Source organism: Verticillium dahliae, genomic scaffold (assembly GCF_000150675.1).
Source record: "Verticillium dahliae VdLs.17 supercont1.5 genomic scaffold, whole genome shotgun sequence".
NCBI classification, from domain to species: domain Eukaryota; kingdom Fungi; phylum Ascomycota; class Sordariomycetes; order Glomerellales; family Plectosphaerellaceae; genus Verticillium; species Verticillium dahliae.
Window position 1 is genome coordinate 144,331 of NW_009276938.1, and position 15,606 is coordinate 159,936.

At 60.1% G+C, this 15,606-nt stretch overlaps 8 protein-coding genes across 8 annotated transcripts; 4 read left to right on the forward strand and 4 right to left on the reverse strand.

The window, feature by feature from the left end:
* The first annotated feature begins 429 nt into the window (after window positions 1-429).
* On the forward strand, window positions 430-2,383 carry VDAG_03047 (disulfide-isomerase). The gene is made up of 3 exons (XM_009656912.1): window positions 430-518; window positions 670-815; window positions 875-2,383. The coding sequence occupies exons 2-3, from the start codon at window positions 677-679 to the stop codon at window positions 2,251-2,253; spliced, it is 1,518 nt and encodes a 505-aa protein (XP_009655207.1). The 5' UTR covers window positions 430-518; window positions 670-676; the 3' UTR covers window positions 2,254-2,383.
* Window positions 2,384-2,808: 425 nt separating this feature from the next.
* VDAG_03048 (uncharacterized protein) lies at window positions 2,809-3,512 on the reverse strand (the record flags this gene model as incomplete). The annotated part of the gene is made up of 3 exons (XM_009656913.1): window positions 2,809-2,895; window positions 3,152-3,257; window positions 3,358-3,512. The coding sequence occupies 3 exons, from the start codon at window positions 3,510-3,512 to the stop codon at window positions 2,809-2,811; spliced, it is 348 nt and encodes a 115-aa protein (XP_009655208.1).
* A 315-nt stretch (window positions 3,513-3,827) lies between these two features.
* On the forward strand, window positions 3,828-4,881 carry VDAG_03049 (uncharacterized protein; the record flags this gene model as incomplete). Its single annotated transcript, XM_009656914.1, has 2 exons — window positions 3,828-4,104; window positions 4,166-4,881. The coding sequence occupies 2 exons, from the start codon at window positions 3,828-3,830 to the stop codon at window positions 4,879-4,881; spliced, it is 993 nt and encodes a 330-aa protein (XP_009655209.1).
* Window positions 4,882-5,263: 382 nt separating this feature from the next.
* VDAG_03050 (uncharacterized protein) lies at window positions 5,264-5,822 on the reverse strand (the record flags this gene model as incomplete). The annotated part of the gene is made up of 2 exons (XM_009656915.1): window positions 5,264-5,558; window positions 5,623-5,822. The coding sequence occupies 2 exons, from the start codon at window positions 5,820-5,822 to the stop codon at window positions 5,264-5,266; spliced, it is 495 nt and encodes a 164-aa protein (XP_009655210.1).
* A 1,479-nt stretch (window positions 5,823-7,301) lies between these two features.
* VDAG_03051 (uncharacterized protein) lies at window positions 7,302-9,042 on the reverse strand (the record flags this gene model as incomplete). Its single annotated transcript, XM_009656916.1, has 3 exons — window positions 7,302-8,576; window positions 8,678-8,849; window positions 8,910-9,042. The coding sequence occupies 3 exons, from the start codon at window positions 9,040-9,042 to the stop codon at window positions 7,391-7,393; spliced, it is 1,491 nt and encodes a 496-aa protein (XP_009655211.1). The 3' UTR covers window positions 7,302-7,390.
* A 491-nt stretch (window positions 9,043-9,533) lies between these two features.
* Window positions 9,534-11,798, reverse strand: VDAG_03052 (kelch repeat-containing protein; the record flags this gene model as incomplete). Its single annotated transcript, XM_009656917.1, has 4 exons — window positions 9,534-9,806; window positions 9,871-10,116; window positions 10,176-11,681; window positions 11,751-11,798. The coding sequence occupies 4 exons, from the start codon at window positions 11,796-11,798 to the stop codon at window positions 9,534-9,536; spliced, it is 2,073 nt and encodes a 690-aa protein (XP_009655212.1).
* A 1,079-nt stretch (window positions 11,799-12,877) lies between these two features.
* VDAG_03053 (diacylglycerol O-acyltransferase 2B) lies at window positions 12,878-14,615 on the forward strand (the record flags this gene model as incomplete). The annotated part of the gene is made up of 3 exons (XM_009656918.1): window positions 12,878-12,944; window positions 13,006-13,247; window positions 13,305-14,615. The coding sequence occupies 3 exons, from the start codon at window positions 12,878-12,880 to the stop codon at window positions 14,613-14,615; spliced, it is 1,620 nt and encodes a 539-aa protein (XP_009655213.1).
* Window positions 14,616-15,147: 532 nt separating this feature from the next.
* On the forward strand, window positions 15,148-15,537 carry VDAG_03054 (uncharacterized protein; the record flags this gene model as incomplete). The annotated part of the gene is made up of 1 exon (XM_009656919.1): window positions 15,148-15,537. One exon carries the CDS (start codon window positions 15,148-15,150, stop codon window positions 15,535-15,537), a length of 390 nt encoding a protein of 129 aa, XP_009655214.1.
* Window positions 15,538-15,606: the final 69 nt, after the last annotated feature.

Consider the following 15,606-nt stretch of genomic DNA (forward strand, 5'->3'; position numbering starts at 1 on the left):
GGGGAGGGGTGCAGTGTGGAGGCCGTTGCCCCTCCGCGTCCATTCACAGCCCACACGCCGCTTTGTGCCCGCCTTTCTGATCCAGTTGAGGTGGGGGCCATGGCCGCCGTTAAGTTCAGGGACATGCCGTGGCAAGAACCTACAAGGTACATGTAGGTTGGCCATGGAGGCGCTGTACCTTTTGCTACAATGGGCAGAAGCACCCCCCCCTCCTCCACAGGCTAGTGGCACCCGCGCCTGCCTTGTTAGTAAATGTCTGGCCTGCGTGCACCTATTTGACTTGACCGAGGAACCTGGGCAGGTCCCTTCCTAGAAGGGGGGGTCCAGAAAAAGGGACACCTGTTCACAATCAACAGAGGGACGCAGCTTAAGAACTACAGCTTCCTTCTTAACCTCCACCGCCGCCCTCCACTTCCTACTTAAACCCACTCATCACCTTAGGAACCTTACTTGCTCCAAGCTTGCTTCCTATCGTGCCTCTTCTCCTTCCCCATCCCTCATCGTACATCACATTAAAGGTACAGTACCCCTCCCCGCCCTCTGGCAGGATACTCGCTGTTTGACCTCTCGCACGAGCTCAATGCAGTGAGCCCACTCGCTACAGCCTTGCTTGCCTTGGCCGATCAATCTACCGAAGGTCAGCACCCGCTAACTCGGTCCTTCTCGCAGGGTCAAAATGCACTGCAAGCGTGTTGCCTTTGGCCTGCTGGCCGCCGCCGCGGCTGTCGCCGCCGCTGACGATTCGGACGTCACTCAGCTCAAGAAGGACACCTTCGATGACTTTGTCAAGACCAACGACCTCGTCCTTGCTGAGTGTGAGTGTTTCTTTGCTCCATCTTGCATGCCCCTGAACCCCGCTAATCACGCCCTCCAGTCTTTGCTCCCTGGTGCGGCCACTGCAAGGCCCTCGCCCCCGAGTACGAGGAGGCTGCCACATCCCTGAAGGAGAAGAACATCAAGCTCGCCAAGATTGACTGCACTGAGGAGGCCGACCTCTGCCAGACCTACGGCGTCGAGGGCTACCCCACCCTCAAGGTCTTCCGTGGCCCCGACAACATCTCCCCCTACTCTGGCCAGCGCAAGGCCGCTGCCATCACCTCCTACATGATCAAGCAGTCTCTGCCTGCTGTCTCTCTCCTCACCAAGGACACCCTTGAGGAGTTCAAGACTGCCGACAAGGTCGTCCTCGTCGCGTACATTGCCGCTGATGACAAGGCCTCCAACGAGACCTTCAACAAGGTCGCCGAGAGCCTCCGCGACAACTACCTCTTCGGCGGTGTCAACGATGCCGCCGTTGCCGAGGCTGAGGGCGTTAAGGCCCCTGCCGTTGTCCTCTACAAGTCTTTCGACGAGGGCAAGACCACCTTCTCCGACAAGTTCGAGGTCGAGGCTATCGAGAAGTTCGCCAAGACCTCCGCCACTCCCCTCATTGGCGAGGTCGGCCCCGACACCTACTCCGGCTACATGGAGGCCGGCCTTCCCCTGGCCTACATCTTCGCCGAGACGGCCGAGGAGCGTGAGGAGCTGTCCAAGGCTCTCAAGCCCATCGCCGAGAAGCAGCGTGGTGTCATCAACTTCGCCACCATTGACGCCAAGTCTTTCGGTGCTCACGCCGGCAACCTGAACCTCCAGGCTGACAAGTTCCCCGCCTTCGCCATCCAGGAGACGGTCAAGAACCAGAAGTTCCCCTTCGACCAGGAGAAGAAGATCACCGTCGAGGCGATTACCTCTTTCGTCGATGACTTCGTCGCTGGCAAGATCGAGCCCAGCATCAAGTCTGAGCCCATCCCCGAGACGCAGGAGGGCCCCGTCACCGTTGTTGTGGCCAAGAACTACGAGCAGATTGTCCTCGACGACACCAAGGACGTTCTCATTGAGTTCTACGCCCCCTGGTGCGGTCACTGCAAGGCTCTGGCCCCCAAGTACGAGGAGCTCGCCACCCTTTACGGTGAGAGCGAGTTCAAGGACAAGGTTGTCATTGCCAAGGTTGATGCCACCCTGAACGACGTTCCCGATGAGATCCAGGGCTTCCCCACCATCAAGCTGTACCCCGCCGGCGGCAAGTCTGAGCCTGTCACCTACTCGGGCTCCCGCACCATTGAGGATCTCGTCGAGTTTGTCCGTGACAACGGCAAGTACAAGGCCGAGGCCTCCAAGAAGGAGGAGGTTGTTGCCGAGGAGAGCCAGGCCGCGCCCGCCGCCACCGAGGGCGAGGCCGCTAAGGAGTCTGACGAGTCTCACGATGAGCTGTAAACGATTTACTGGGATAAACTTGGGTTTTGCGTGAAAGGAGGGGGGCATGTCCCGGATAGGACTTTTGATACCTCCATGTTCTTCAGTTAGTTCACGATGCATTCAGATGAGGTAATGCGAATCATGAATCAAGGACGTTGTCACTTTGCTGCCTTTTGTGATTGATTGTGACGGCGTCGGGCTGTGTGACGGATACTTTACGGATTAATACGAATAGACCGGCCTTTTTCAAGTCTTCATCTCGTACCTGTTCACCGGGTGAGGAGGTGTGGGGTGTTTCCATGTAGTTGATGCTTCCGCTCGCACTTTCGTACAACTTTGTTTACACAAGATGGTCACCCAGCCCCGTCTGCCTCTCTGCAAGCCTTCAACGAGAACGTGTGTCTTGCCGTTGGGCTTCAGACGTGCGTCACACATGGTCCTATTCCCATCCTGCTGGGTCTGCCCTCCCACGTCGTACTCTTAGGCTATATACAAGCCCCAGCCAGCCCATTCCCCCCCAAAAAAAGTAGGCCCCAGCCCGTTTTCGTCGTTTTGCCGCGTGCCTCGCCCGCTTTATTTCCTCTTGCGCTCGAGCGCATCCATCTTCTCCTCCAGCGTCTGGACGTAGACGGTCACACGCTGGACAGCCGCTTGCAGAGCCTGTATCGAGGAAACAAACAGGTCAGCGTCATGGTCCTCAGCGTACAAGTCGTATGTGAATGGGCACGAAGGGAAAACGCCCTGCAAGACAGGAACGGGGGAAAGGCGGCGCTCGAGCTCAGGGTGGGATTCCACTGGTAAGAAGGGCATCCGCCTCCCCTCCCTCCGTCGGCGCCGCTGCAAAGGGGTTTGGAGGCTCTGGGGGGCAGAGAGGATGAAGAGAGGAGTGGGGACGGTATCAGATGCAGACACGCACGTAAATGTCCTCGGTGAGGAGCTCGTTGGAGAGCTTGTACTCCTTGACGAGGTAGGAGTAGACGCCGGCGCCGGCGAGGGAGCTGCCGGCGAAGAAGCCGAGGAGGCTGCGCGCGAGGGAGAGCACCACGGTCAGCTTGCGTTCATACCCAAGGGGGGGCGGCGACGAGGAGGGACATGGAGGCGAGGCTGGTGGAGAGAACGTACCCGCCTCGAAAGGCGCCTACGGGTTTCCGTGCTGGCAGAGGTGTTGCGACAGCGTCGCGGAGGGTGGCGGATGTCTGGAAGGTGCGGGCGGCGCGCACGGCGGGGACGGCACGGGGCACAGCGCGGGCGCTGGCGGCGAGGATTTTCGAAGACATTGTAATGCTAAAAGGGGGGGGGGGGGGGAGCTGTCGGGGGCGAGGTAGGGCGTTGGTTCGTTGGAGAGGATGGCTCGTTCTTCGTGGTTCGGAAACTGGATGAGGTCGCGGTTCGGGACGTTGGGCCAGGTCGTTGGATTCCGGTTGTTTGTAACGAGGTACAGCGGGTGGATATGTGCTTAGATAGCTGTTGGAATTGAGCGGATCCGATTGGGTGGGAAGAGGTTCCTCTTCCTCTGTAAGTGCATGGTCCTCACGATGCCCCCCAGTCCTTCTTCATCTGCTGGACTACCTCCTCCATACCGACCACCAGTCATGTACAGCAACAATTTCGGCGTCATTGAGGTCGCCGGCGCGAAAACAAAATCGGCTCCCGGCTGGGCCTATGTACCTGACACGGGCGTCAACCCAGCAGCAGCCGCGCTCCAGCCATCAAATCGCAAGCGAGCCAGGAACCAAGCCGCGAATCCCTCGGGTGCCGATCTCTCCGTCCGACAAGAGGCCAAGATTCGCAAAGAAGTCGAGGCCCTCGACAGGGAAAGCAATCGCGATGCCGGCATACCGATCCCTCCCAAGGCCGGCGGCGCCAAATGTCAGTACTCATCCCGACTCTGTGCGATCCGACAGACCAATGCTGACAACGTTTCACGTAGCCTTGAACAAGAGCACACCCAACGTGAGGAGGATACTGCAATCGCAAAAGACGTTCGCAAACCACCTCGATGACTACGAAGCCTTCCTGGCGCAGAACGACGGAAACCCAGCACAGCAGCCTGGCCCGAACGCGAAGAAGACGGCTCAAGCAAGCCAGACCGGCAAACGACCCCCGCAACCGAACCAGCACTCGAAGCGAAAGGCAGCCGCCGCCGCCGCCGCCGCCGCCGCCGTCGCGGCTGCGGAAGCAGAAGCAGACGCGAGCTCCTCGTCGAAAAGGTCGGCACCCAGCCGCTCCCGATCACGCCGTGGGAAGGTTGAGCCCGCGCCGGAACCGGAGCCCGCGCCCGAGACGCCCGACGTCGAGATGGAGGACGCGCCAACCGAGGTGCCGACGGCGCCGCCCATCCTGACGCCCTACGAGAAGGACCCGCCGCCCGCGCACCCCGGGGACAGCGACCCGCTGCTCGCGTCGGTGCTGCCGGACCTGCCGGACGACGAGGAGCTGCGGCGCCTCCTGGCGCATCCGCCGCTGAAGTACACCGAGGCGCAGGCTGGCTGGAGCGAGGCGGACAGGCAGTACCCCGTGCGGCGGTTCTGCGAGGTGTGTGGCTACTGGGGGCGCGTCCGCTGCATGAAGTGCGGCACGAGGGTGTGCGCGCTGGACTGTCTCGAGGTGCACCGAGAGGAGTGCGTCACGCGGTACGGGCTGTGAGGTGTGAGGCGACAGGGATGGCAGACATCGACTCTGAACACGGCCTCGATGAGGCCTTTTTTTTTTTCATTTTTACGAATGCATTTACGATGATACCCAGGGCTTGTGCTTCACAGGCATGCGCAGACGAAAGTTAAGGGGGCATTGTGACTCTCAGGTCATATGTTCGGCGGCAGGTCACCCCGCCAATCTATGTACAGGTCTAAAACGACCATGCGCTACGCATCCGGCGTCTGTGGCATGGCATGACATCCCTACTCTTTTTGTTCCTACACCGCCAAAGAATCGGACAAGCAACGTCCCTTTCGGAATTCGGGACACGAGCAACCCCCATCTCCCCCCTCTCCCCCCGTCCAGCAGAGGCTTGGTCGAAAAGAAAAAATCACCATGGATTGGTGAGGAAGAACTCCAAGTCACCCTTGGTCGTGCCCCCAGCGCACACGGCGCGGAAGCTGCCGGTGGGACACACGGCTCGCGCAGCGCGCACGCAGGCCTCCCACCGCTTCTTGGCCACGTTGATGGTGGCGCCCTCGGCCATGACCTTGAGCGAGAAGCGGGCCGAGCCGGCGACGCCCATGGTCTCGACGGGGCTGCCACGACAGGACTTGACGTCGCCGGCGATGCCGCCCTCGCAAATGTTGAGCTCGGCAACAGACTCGTCGTGGAAGACAACGTGGCTGGCTCTCCTGTCGGTTTCTTCTTCATTTTGGGCATTGTGGGGAACGAGATGGGGGCGCTTACACGTTGCGGTCGATGCACTGGGCTTCGAGGATGGCGGAGGGGTTCATCTCCATGGCGGCGCGCATCTGGCCGACCTCGAGATATTGCTGGGGGACTGAGAAGCGAGGATAGTTCTTCGGCAGGGCGAGGACGACGGTGAGGGTGCAGAGGAGCAGGAGGGTGATGGCTCGCGGCGATGATGATGGTAATGATGAAGGCATGATGGTGTGTGTGTGTGAGAGAGAGAGAAGGAACAGATTCAGGCTTGTATCTTCAAGCTCTTGATGCTCGTGTTGGTCTCTCCCAAATACGTCCGGTGTCTGTTTAGTTTGGTTTCGTTTGGAAATGTTGAATGAACACTCAATGGAATTGCAGACGTCGAGTCTCAAGGCCCAAGGGACAAACTGGCAGAGAATGGGATTGTGATGAAAGGAAAGCTTGTTCGGCACGGCCAAAGCAGAAGTTGATAAACTAGGCTCACGGCCAAGAAAAACGCACTTGTCCCGAGCAAGGCGAAGGAAGGGAAGGCGATCACAGATCAGCAAAGACACGAAAAAGGGAAAGGAATGGAAGCGACAGTAGAACCGTCATCGAAGAATGAGAGGTTGCCTATGAATCGGGCTATTCCTGTGGAAGGGAGAAGAGAACAAGAGCGAGGGAGAGGGGGGAGGGGTTGCGCGATGCACGGAATCGAAAGGCTAATATTGAATTCGTCAGAGACCGCTGCAGATAGACAGGTTTCTCCTCCCCTCACAGCATCAGCTGTGGAGCATCGTTTGAACAAGAAAGCTCAAAAGCAAGGGCCGGCCAACGGCTTCCCCTCAAACGTCCTGTCCATTGCTGTGCTGTTCCACGCTGTCCTGTTGGCTGTTTGCCAAGTCGCGGGCTACATTTGACGGGAGCAAGCCAAGCTAGCGCCCTAGCGGGACGAGAAACTGGAGTCGCTGGAGACAATGGTGCTCCTGGCATCATCTGAATGCACTGCTCTGGTACGTCTGTGGAGGGGAGACAAGCTTCAGACCCTGGCGTGCCCTCGTGTGCATGATACACGATCGTCTCTTGGAGATCACCGACGGGACCAGGGCGAGAGGGGCATCGCAGCCAATCAAGGCGGTCCCGCTCGTCCAAGCCGGGGCGCTGAAACGAGGCCGAGGCCGTTCATCCAGGGCTCTCCCAGACATCGTTCTGTGATGTATTGGCACTGAAACTTGCGCGAGCCAGGGGGGAAGGGGAGCCGACGACGGCGGTGCCGGGGAGATCGGACGGCTCGAGGTGACCGCACGCATCCTTCCGCCGTTCGACGCTCGCCGTCAATGCTTCGAGTCGTTGTCGTCGCCGCCGCTATCAAGCCCAGACACTGCACATTGACCCGAGTTTCGGCATGGCGGCGACCGCGTGGCCCGACCTCTCAGCACCTTTGTTCATCGATCTCCCAAAAATAGCAATTATAAGCTCGCCGTCTCAATAGCGTTGCTCTTATCGATTCCAAGTAAACATTGAGTTCATGCGGCTCCAGATCCAACCGATGGATGCTCTGTCTTGTGACTCGAGTCGTGGAAATGGCGTGTCGACTCCGCCGAACCAGTATTAAAAGTTGGCACCGCCCAGTGGTGTCTCCTCGTCGTCGCATCTCGAGAAGAAGACCGTTCTCGACCGCCAAGTCTCGAGTGAACACGTCTCACGCTGCTCTGATCTTGCGACATCAACAGTCAGATACCATCTGACTGTAGTCTGACCTCATCGTCATTCAGCCCAAACATCAGACACTCCACTGACTCTACATTGCGCTCTAGCGCCTGCTCTGCCCGCACACCCCACACGCGCCAAAGTCTCCAGGATTCAGATACCGGCTATTCTTACAAGACGAACTCTGGCATCTCCACGCATTCGGCACGCTGTCTGGATCGAGCACATTGGAACACACAGTACAGGTGATTGACAGCTCCGGATTCGCAAACGAGCACACGCCGCATGCCGTCACACTTGTTGTCGTGTCCCCTTGTATGCCATTGTCGATCGTCGAGCCTGGAAAGCTCTCCTTCGTATCCTCTTCCGCCTTGATCTTCGGACTGGTTGCTTTTCCCACTGTAGATACAGGGCCGTCATCCTCGGCTTCCTCTCGTTTGATCCTCATGGTGGGTGCCTTGGCCGGTGGTTGTCGTTTCACCTTTGGCTCTTCTGAGGGCTGTGAACGTTGAGACGATTCATCGCGACTCCGTTGCTGAGGTGGTGGCTCCCGCCCTGCCACCTGCCCTCGAAGATCAAGAGACGTCTGCGTCCATTTTTTGACCGACCGCAACTCTTGTAATTCCTGCTGCGCATCTTGATCGTCCGGGTTCTCATCCTCGCACACCTTGATCATGCCGCGTCCATCCTTGTCGAGGAGTCTCTGCCCATTGAGATCGATGGCGTCCTCGCGCTTGATGTCCGCCACGTCATCTTCGTAGTCGCTCTCATCCTCGCTGACATTCTCGCTCTTGGCAAGACGCTCGTCGTCGTTGTCGTCATCTTCCTCCTGCTGCTCCACCTTTTGCTGTCCAAACCGGGCCAGCGCCGCCGCGGCACGCAGCTCCCTGCCCCTCGCACTGCCAGCAACCCTCGGCTTGGCAGCCGTCTTCCTGCCCTTCTCGAGCTCAGTCTTGACGGCCTCGTCGGCGCCGAGCGCGACGCCGTTGGCGCCAAACTTTTTCAGGATGCGCCTCTCCTTCTGCTCCCGGTACGACAGCCGCGGCGGCTTGGCCTTGCGCTTGCGGCGGCCGCGCGACCGGAAGGTGCCGCCGCAGAGGTGCTCCGGCAGGCCCTCGCCCAGCGGCGCCGCGTCGCCGGCCCAGGCGCCCGACGCGAGCAGCGTGCCGCGGCCCCAGAGGCCGTCGCCCGTGTAGCCGCGCGACCAGAGGGCGCGCATGCTGTCGGCGTAGGCGTTGCGGACGGCCCAGAAGGCGCGCGAGTGGTTCATCTGTTTGCAGTGTGCGAGTCTTTTTGTTGTGAGGCGGTGTCAGTGGCTTGTTGAAGGGGATGGGTAAAAGGGAAGACGGATGAATGAGGATATGGGTGTGATTAGGAGACAGAGACTTACTCGTGCATCATGACCATCTGGACGTACTCAAACGGCAGCCAGCGGCCGGCGCGCGTCTTGAGAACGAGCTGAATGACCTCGCCGGCGTTGAAGTTGCGGCCCACAAATTCGCGGTTCGGCTCGTACTCCTCGAGAGACATGACGGAGAGGGAGTTGTCCTTCATGATGGGGACTGTCGATACGATACCGTCAGAAAGGGAGGGGTTTCACAGATGGACGAGCTCGGACGTACGACATTGTGCAGCGATGCGTTCGAGAAAGTCTCGAGCAATCTTCTCGTTGGGGCCCGGCAGGGGCTTGATGAAGATGATGCGCTCATTGGGATGTGACTTTTGGGCATTGATCCGCTGGATGCCGATGGGCATGTTGGCGATAGAGGCGGACGGATGCTGGATGTAAGTGAAGTGGACGAGTTGGAGGGTGGAAGGAGTGTGTCGGGGTCAGTGCCTACAAAGGCAACTGCAGCTGTACTGCTGCTGCCATTTGCCACAGTGCTGATGATTCACTGGGGGAGCGGGGGACTGTCGCTGACGTGCACCTTTCACAGGTCCACCACAGGCTGACCTCGACAACCAGCGAGGGATGTGCTCGCTGAGACGGGGCACTTTACAGACAGAGGGCAACGATACGAATGAACCCCAAACCATATATTGGTCTTGTATCACTCCATCCCTGGTCGGCAGGATTCTTGTCATGTCCTGGCAGAGCGACGACCTCTTGGCACACGATGCATCGCCGACGGCACATGGAGCTCATGCAGCCGCGTCTCGTGTAAATGCTCCTACCAACCCTACGAGTCTATGCACCTTCAGAGTGCCATGCCTATCGAAAGAACACCCAAGACCCAATGCACATGCTACCTCCTCCTGGCGCCGCCCGCAGCAGCATCGCCCCTCTCGGCCAGCGACACGACCTCGGTGATGCCCGCCGCCTCCTGCTCCTCCTCCAGCGCGTTGATCTCCTCACGGCAATCCCACCACTTTTCCTCGCTGAGCTCGAACGCCTTGGCCTTGAGCTCCTTGATGGGGTACGACTCGGGCTGAATGTTCTTCCACCGAAGCTGCGTCATGAGGACCTCCTGCCACTCGTTGGACGTCCGCACGAAGAACTCGCGTCTCGTTTCGAAGGGCTTCTCAGGTTAGCACGATTCGAATGATCACGGAGTGAGTGGACGGGGATGGGAAAACACATACCCTGGGATGAGGAAGGCCGTCGTCAACCGAAGCCGTGGCCTCCGTGTCGTCGTCGTCTGGCACTGAGGTGGCCGCCGTCGTCTCAGAGCCGCCAACTGAGACCTCGTCTTCCTGCTTCTTCTTGCGCTTGCTGGGCGTGTGCATGTTCTTGGCCGGCTCGTCATCAGCCATGTCGTCGTCTTCGTCGTCTTCCTCCGAGTCCTCCTCGTCGTCTTCGTCATCATCGTCATCTTCATCCTCCGAGTCCTATTACACGTCAGCGAATCCGTACCACAACCAAACAGCGTCTCCGCGGCGCCACGTACAAACCAGTCTTCTGCGGGCCTGTTGAAGATCTCCTTGCAGCCGTCCATCTTGCCGAGGTCGACGGCGTACAAGTCATCAAACGTAAACTCTCGGTCCTTTTGCTCAAAGGTGCCGCCGTAAATGTACAGCACGTCATCCTGCACGGCCATTTGCGCGTTGAACCGCGGGTGCGGCAGCTCCATGCTGACCGGCATCTTCCGCAACGGCGTCTCGTCGGCCTCGGGCTCGTCGGCCTTGCGGTCGAGGTCCATGTCGTCGGCGTCCTCGAGCGAGGCGCCCGTCTCAAGCGCCGCCAGCTGCTTCAACAGCTCGTCCTCCCTGTCCTGGGCGCGGGCACGGCGGCCGGCGCCGCGCTGGTCGGCGCCCGCGACCTTTTTGCCCTGCTGCTGGCGCGGCTTGCGCAGCGCCATGGGGAAGAAGCGGTTGCGCTCGACGTTCCACGCGAACAGCTCGCGGAAGAACTCGCTGTCCATGCCGTCCTCGCTCTCCTCGACGTCGTGCACGCCGCCGAAGAGGATGCCGCGGCCCTTGTGGTAGGTCATGGTGGCGCCGGCGCGCTTGGGCGCAGGGGCGTTGGCCGGCTTCTTGCGCCGCTCCCAGCGGATGACGGGCGGCGCCGTCGGCGGGCTCCCCTCGGGGGCGGGGGCCATGCGCAGGAAGAAGCAGTCGTCGTGGATCAGCGGGCGGAGAACGTTCTTCTGGCCCTGCGAGGCGCCCTTGGCCTGCTTGTTGGCGGCGACGGTGGCCTTGACGCGCGAGTAGCCGCCGTAGAGCACGGCGCCCTTTTCGTGCGGCAGCAGCGTGAAGGAGGAGCGGGCGTCGGGCTTGAGCTGGGCCGGCGGCAGCGTCGGCGTGTGCCACGAGAAGTTCTGCGTGTCAAAGATCCACAGGTCGGCGAGGTACTTGGTCTGGTTCGACGTGTCCTGGAAGCCGCCAAAGAGGATGATGTAGTGCTTCCAGTACGTCATGCGGTGGCCGCTCCGGGCCGGCGGCGTCTTGCCCTTGCACTCAATCTTGGTCCACTCCCTCGTGCTGGGCTCGAGGCGCCAAAAGTCCGAGTAGTGATGAAAGGTGCCCTGCTTGGGCGACGAGAACTCGCCGCCAAAGAGGTAGATGTGGTTGGGGTTGCCGGCGCGCGTCCAGGCGTGGCCAGACCTCGGCAGCGGGGCGTTGGGCGAGGTGACGAGGCGCCACTCGTCGCGGTCGACGTAGTAAATGTGCAGGTCGTTGAAGAACTGGGCCAGGGCGCCGTTGAAGTACTCGCCACCAAAGAGCAGCAGGTTGTTGCGGTCACAGGGCGACGCGATGAAGCACGAGGCGGCGCGGGCCTTGGGGGGCCCATCGCAGACCGTCTCGGTGACCTTGAGGAAGAGCTCCTGCTGCTTCCTGTATTCCTCGAGGACCTCGTCGAGGTCGACGTCCTCGGCGTCGCTGCCCTCGACCTTGGAGGCCTTGGCCTTGGCCTTCTTCTCGGCCTTGTTGGCCTGCTTTGCCTTTTTCGCGGCCTACTCCAGCAGAGGTAAGGTTCGCCTGTCAGCGAGGCGGGCGAGCTTTGCGGCAGCGAAACGACTCACTAGTTTGGCCTTTTTGTCATCACCCTTTCCCTTTTTGTCTTTGGCCATCTTGAATCATAGCAGCTGATTCTGGATGGTATATGATGTCAAGGGGTGTTCATGTGAATTTTGGACGTGAGTGAGAGTGTGCTGTCGAGGTGGGGTCCGTTGTCAAAAAGTTCCAATCGACTGTGAAGCTCGATGGAGGGGCATACAGTGTGAGAGTGCCCCGCACTTGCAGAACGTCAGGAGTTGTGCTGTGTTTACGCTGTGTTTACAGTGCGAATAAGGGAATGCCACACTCATGTCCTCGTGGATCGTGATGACCCTGGCATTGAGTCCTGCCCAGGGTGATGAAGCAGAACTGAGGTCCCTATGATTTCTGGGGTACGTACGAAAGTAATGCTACCGGGGTCTAACTGGACAAGTTGACAGAAGCACGACACATCTCCTGGCCATGAGCTGTGTCATAGTAGCCAGGATCGACTGGCTGTCATTTTTTGATAATCGACTGAGATTATTATTTGAATAATCAACTGCAATAGTTAGTTCCAAAGAGGTCAAAAGCACGGGAAGCTCTATCAAAACCCCCATCATCCCACTAGCAAGTGACATGGGTGGTTCATTCGAGGTGCAGCTCCTGGTGCAGCTCCTGGTGCAGCTCCTGATGCACGTAAAGCTGATATGCATCAAAACAGCGAGCCAGTGTCCCCGGCCTGCTGCTGGTGCTGGCCGATGCTAGCATTGGTGGTGCTAACTGCCAACGTCATCGTCTGAGCTGCGGCTGGACGCTCATGTCGCCTCCGTCACCGTCCGCGAGCGCGCGATTCCACAACGAAACTCTCCCCCCCCCCCCAAGTCTCAACCGAGACGACCGACCACCGCGGTTCGCTTTCCTACGTCTATTTTACCCTTTCAGCCCTTTCCCATCACGGCTTCACCCATCTTCTTCTAGCCGTCATTGTGCTGTTTTCCTTTTTCCTTCCTCCTTTATGACAGCACTGGACTCAGGTGCATGCCAGTCTGAGGCTGCCTCGTCGCATCCCTCCCTGCCACTTGCTTTGCGCCTCGACCCTTCGACCTCTGCTCGTCGCCGTCGCATACCTGTCCGCCTCCTACAGCCACGAACCAGCCGTTGAACCCAAGACATGGCGCCACACAGCAATGAGACGGCCAATTTCGGGGACGAAGCCAAGGTCGCCACCGCACCACCAGGTGAGCTGCCTCCCTCCTGCCGTCATCAAGGCCGTCACCAAGCTGCACTGGACGGCTACAGTCGCCATGTCTCGAAAGAAGTCTGCCCGACGTTCGGCTCCGACAAAAGACACAAATACGGACCGCAAGACCAAATATTCGCAGCAGGACATCTCCGTGGCTAACCATCATGTAGAAGCGCTCGAGTCGCAGGCCGAATCGAAGCCCGAAATGAAGTCCGACAAGAAGTCGGCAACGCAGCTCGAGAGCATCGTGCGCCCCGTCGCTGAAAGACAAGAATCGAGCCACGAGTACTCGGGCACAGTATGAGCAGCATCCCCCCGCGAAATCACCCCACACCGAAGCCGCTGACCATCGCAGGGTTTGGACGAGACACCTAAGAGCCCGACGCGCGGCCACTACAGAACACCCTCCCTCAACGCGGCAAGGCGCAGGGGGTCCAGGCAGGAGGATGGAGGCGCGACCAACTACGCCCGCGCCTCTGGGTCAGTTCGCAGCGACAACAGCGACGAGACGGTTCACACACTGGTCAACGGCGCGGATCGCCACCAGGACGCCAAGGCGGACGACAAAGACACGGGCTATCCGCCTCTGATACTGGCGGCACAGGGCCAAGGCCGGTACGAGAGGCACGCCTGGAAGGCTGGCGGCATCCGGTTCGTGCCGCTGCGCGTGCCTGTCGTGCGGCGGCTGCAGATGGCCGCCGTGCTGATGCACACCGTGTCGATCCTGGCCCTCGTCTCCTTCTTCTTCTTCCTCGCCGCGATCCCCCTCAACTGGCCTCTGCTCGTGCCGTACCTCATCCACCTCTCGCTGTCGACGGCGCCGTCTGACGGGCGGCTGCGCTTCCGGTCCGAGTTTCTGCGCTCCCTGCCCGTATGGAGGCTATTCGCGGGCTACTACCCGGCCGAGCTGCACAAGACGTACGAGCTGCCGCCGACGAGAAAGTACATTTTCGGGTACCACCCGCACGGCATCATCTCGCACGGCGCGTGGGCCGCCTTTGCGACCAACGCCCTCGGCTTCCGGGACAAGTTCCCGGGCATCACCAACACGCTGCTGACGCTCGACTCGAACTTCCGCATCCCCTTTTACCGCGACTGGATCCTGGCCATGGGCATCCGCTCCGTGTCGAAGGAGTCCATCTGGAACACGCTGACGCGCGGCGGGCCCAACAACGAGGGCATGGGCCGCGGCGTCACCATCGTCATTGGCGGCGCGCGCGAGTCGCTCGAGGCCCAGCCGGGCCACCTCCGCCTCATCATCAAGGGCCGCAAGGGGTTCATCAAGATGGCGCTGCGCACGGGCGCCGACCTCGTGCCCGTGCTGGCCTTTGGCGAGAACGACCTCTACGACCAGCTCAGCCCGCGGACGCACCCCATGGTGCACAGGGTCCAAATGTTCTTGTTGAACGTGTTCAAGTTTACGCTGCCGGCGCTGCACGGACGCGGCATCCTCAACTACGACGTGGGCGTCATGCCGTACCGCCGGCCGCTCAACATTGTCGTCGGCAAGCCCATCCGCGTCGCGGCCGCCATGACGCCGCAGCCGGACCAGGCGGATATCGACCGCTTGCATGCGCTGTACGTGGCCGAGCTGCAGAAGCTGTGGGAGACGTACAAGGACCAGTTTGCGAAGGACCGCACGTCGGAGATGACGTTTATAGGCTAGCTTCGGGTGTCTGAATGGAGGTTTTCTTGCGTCGAACTTTCCTTTGTCTCGGGGCTTGGATCAGGCTGTACAAGTGCCACGGGCTTGGCCAAGACCAAAAGCACAAGCGCGCCAGGGATGGAGATGGTGCATGGGAGCAAGCTGCGAGGAGCAAGCTTCAGGGTTCAAGGCAGGCTGGGTCGGATCGCGATTGTTTGGCCATGGAGTACCTGTAGGAATAGGGATATCAAGTTCAATTAATCCTGAGCAGCAGCATTATCTCGCACTCCCTCTCGTGACGGCTGGTGATCGTCAGTACGTGGTGTTGTGCCCTGGGTGATGGAGTCGAGGAAGGCGCCTCGAGGTCAGCTGACTTGGCGACCAAAGGGCGTGCATCGTGACGCGTCGACTCGGGTCAAACCTTGACTTTGGAACACGGCTCTTCCGCCAACACCCAGCACCTCCTACTCCTACGAACTGCCTCGTCCCTCGGTGCCATTGATTCCTCCAAAACCTCCCTCACAAATCCGAAGCTAGCATCATCTTGCCGGGCATGGCGCGAGCCTCTGCACGCATCAAGGCACAACCCGCCGTCGAGCCCAAACAGGAACCAGAGCCCTCATCACCCCGGGTCGCGAAAACGGCTGCGAGCGCAAAGACGGCTGCAAACGCCAAGGCCAAGGCGACAAAGGCAAAGGCCTCGCCCCAGAAACCGGCGCCCAAGCGCAAGGCCCAAAAGGACGAAGACGCCAGCTGCGACAGCTGCGCCGAGAAGGACGAGTCTTCCGACGACGACGAGAAGCCGGCCAAGAGGAGGAAAACCACGGCAGCACCCAAGTCGGCAGCCGCCGCCAAACCAGCAGCAGCAGCAAAAGGAGGCAAAGCCGCCAAGGCCAAACCGGCAGCAGACGACATGCCGCTCGCCGCCCCGCACGGGCCGTGACGTCGCTGAAGCACGCCATGTACATTGGCGCGCACGTCTCGAGGGCCGGCGGCGTGCATAACGCCATCG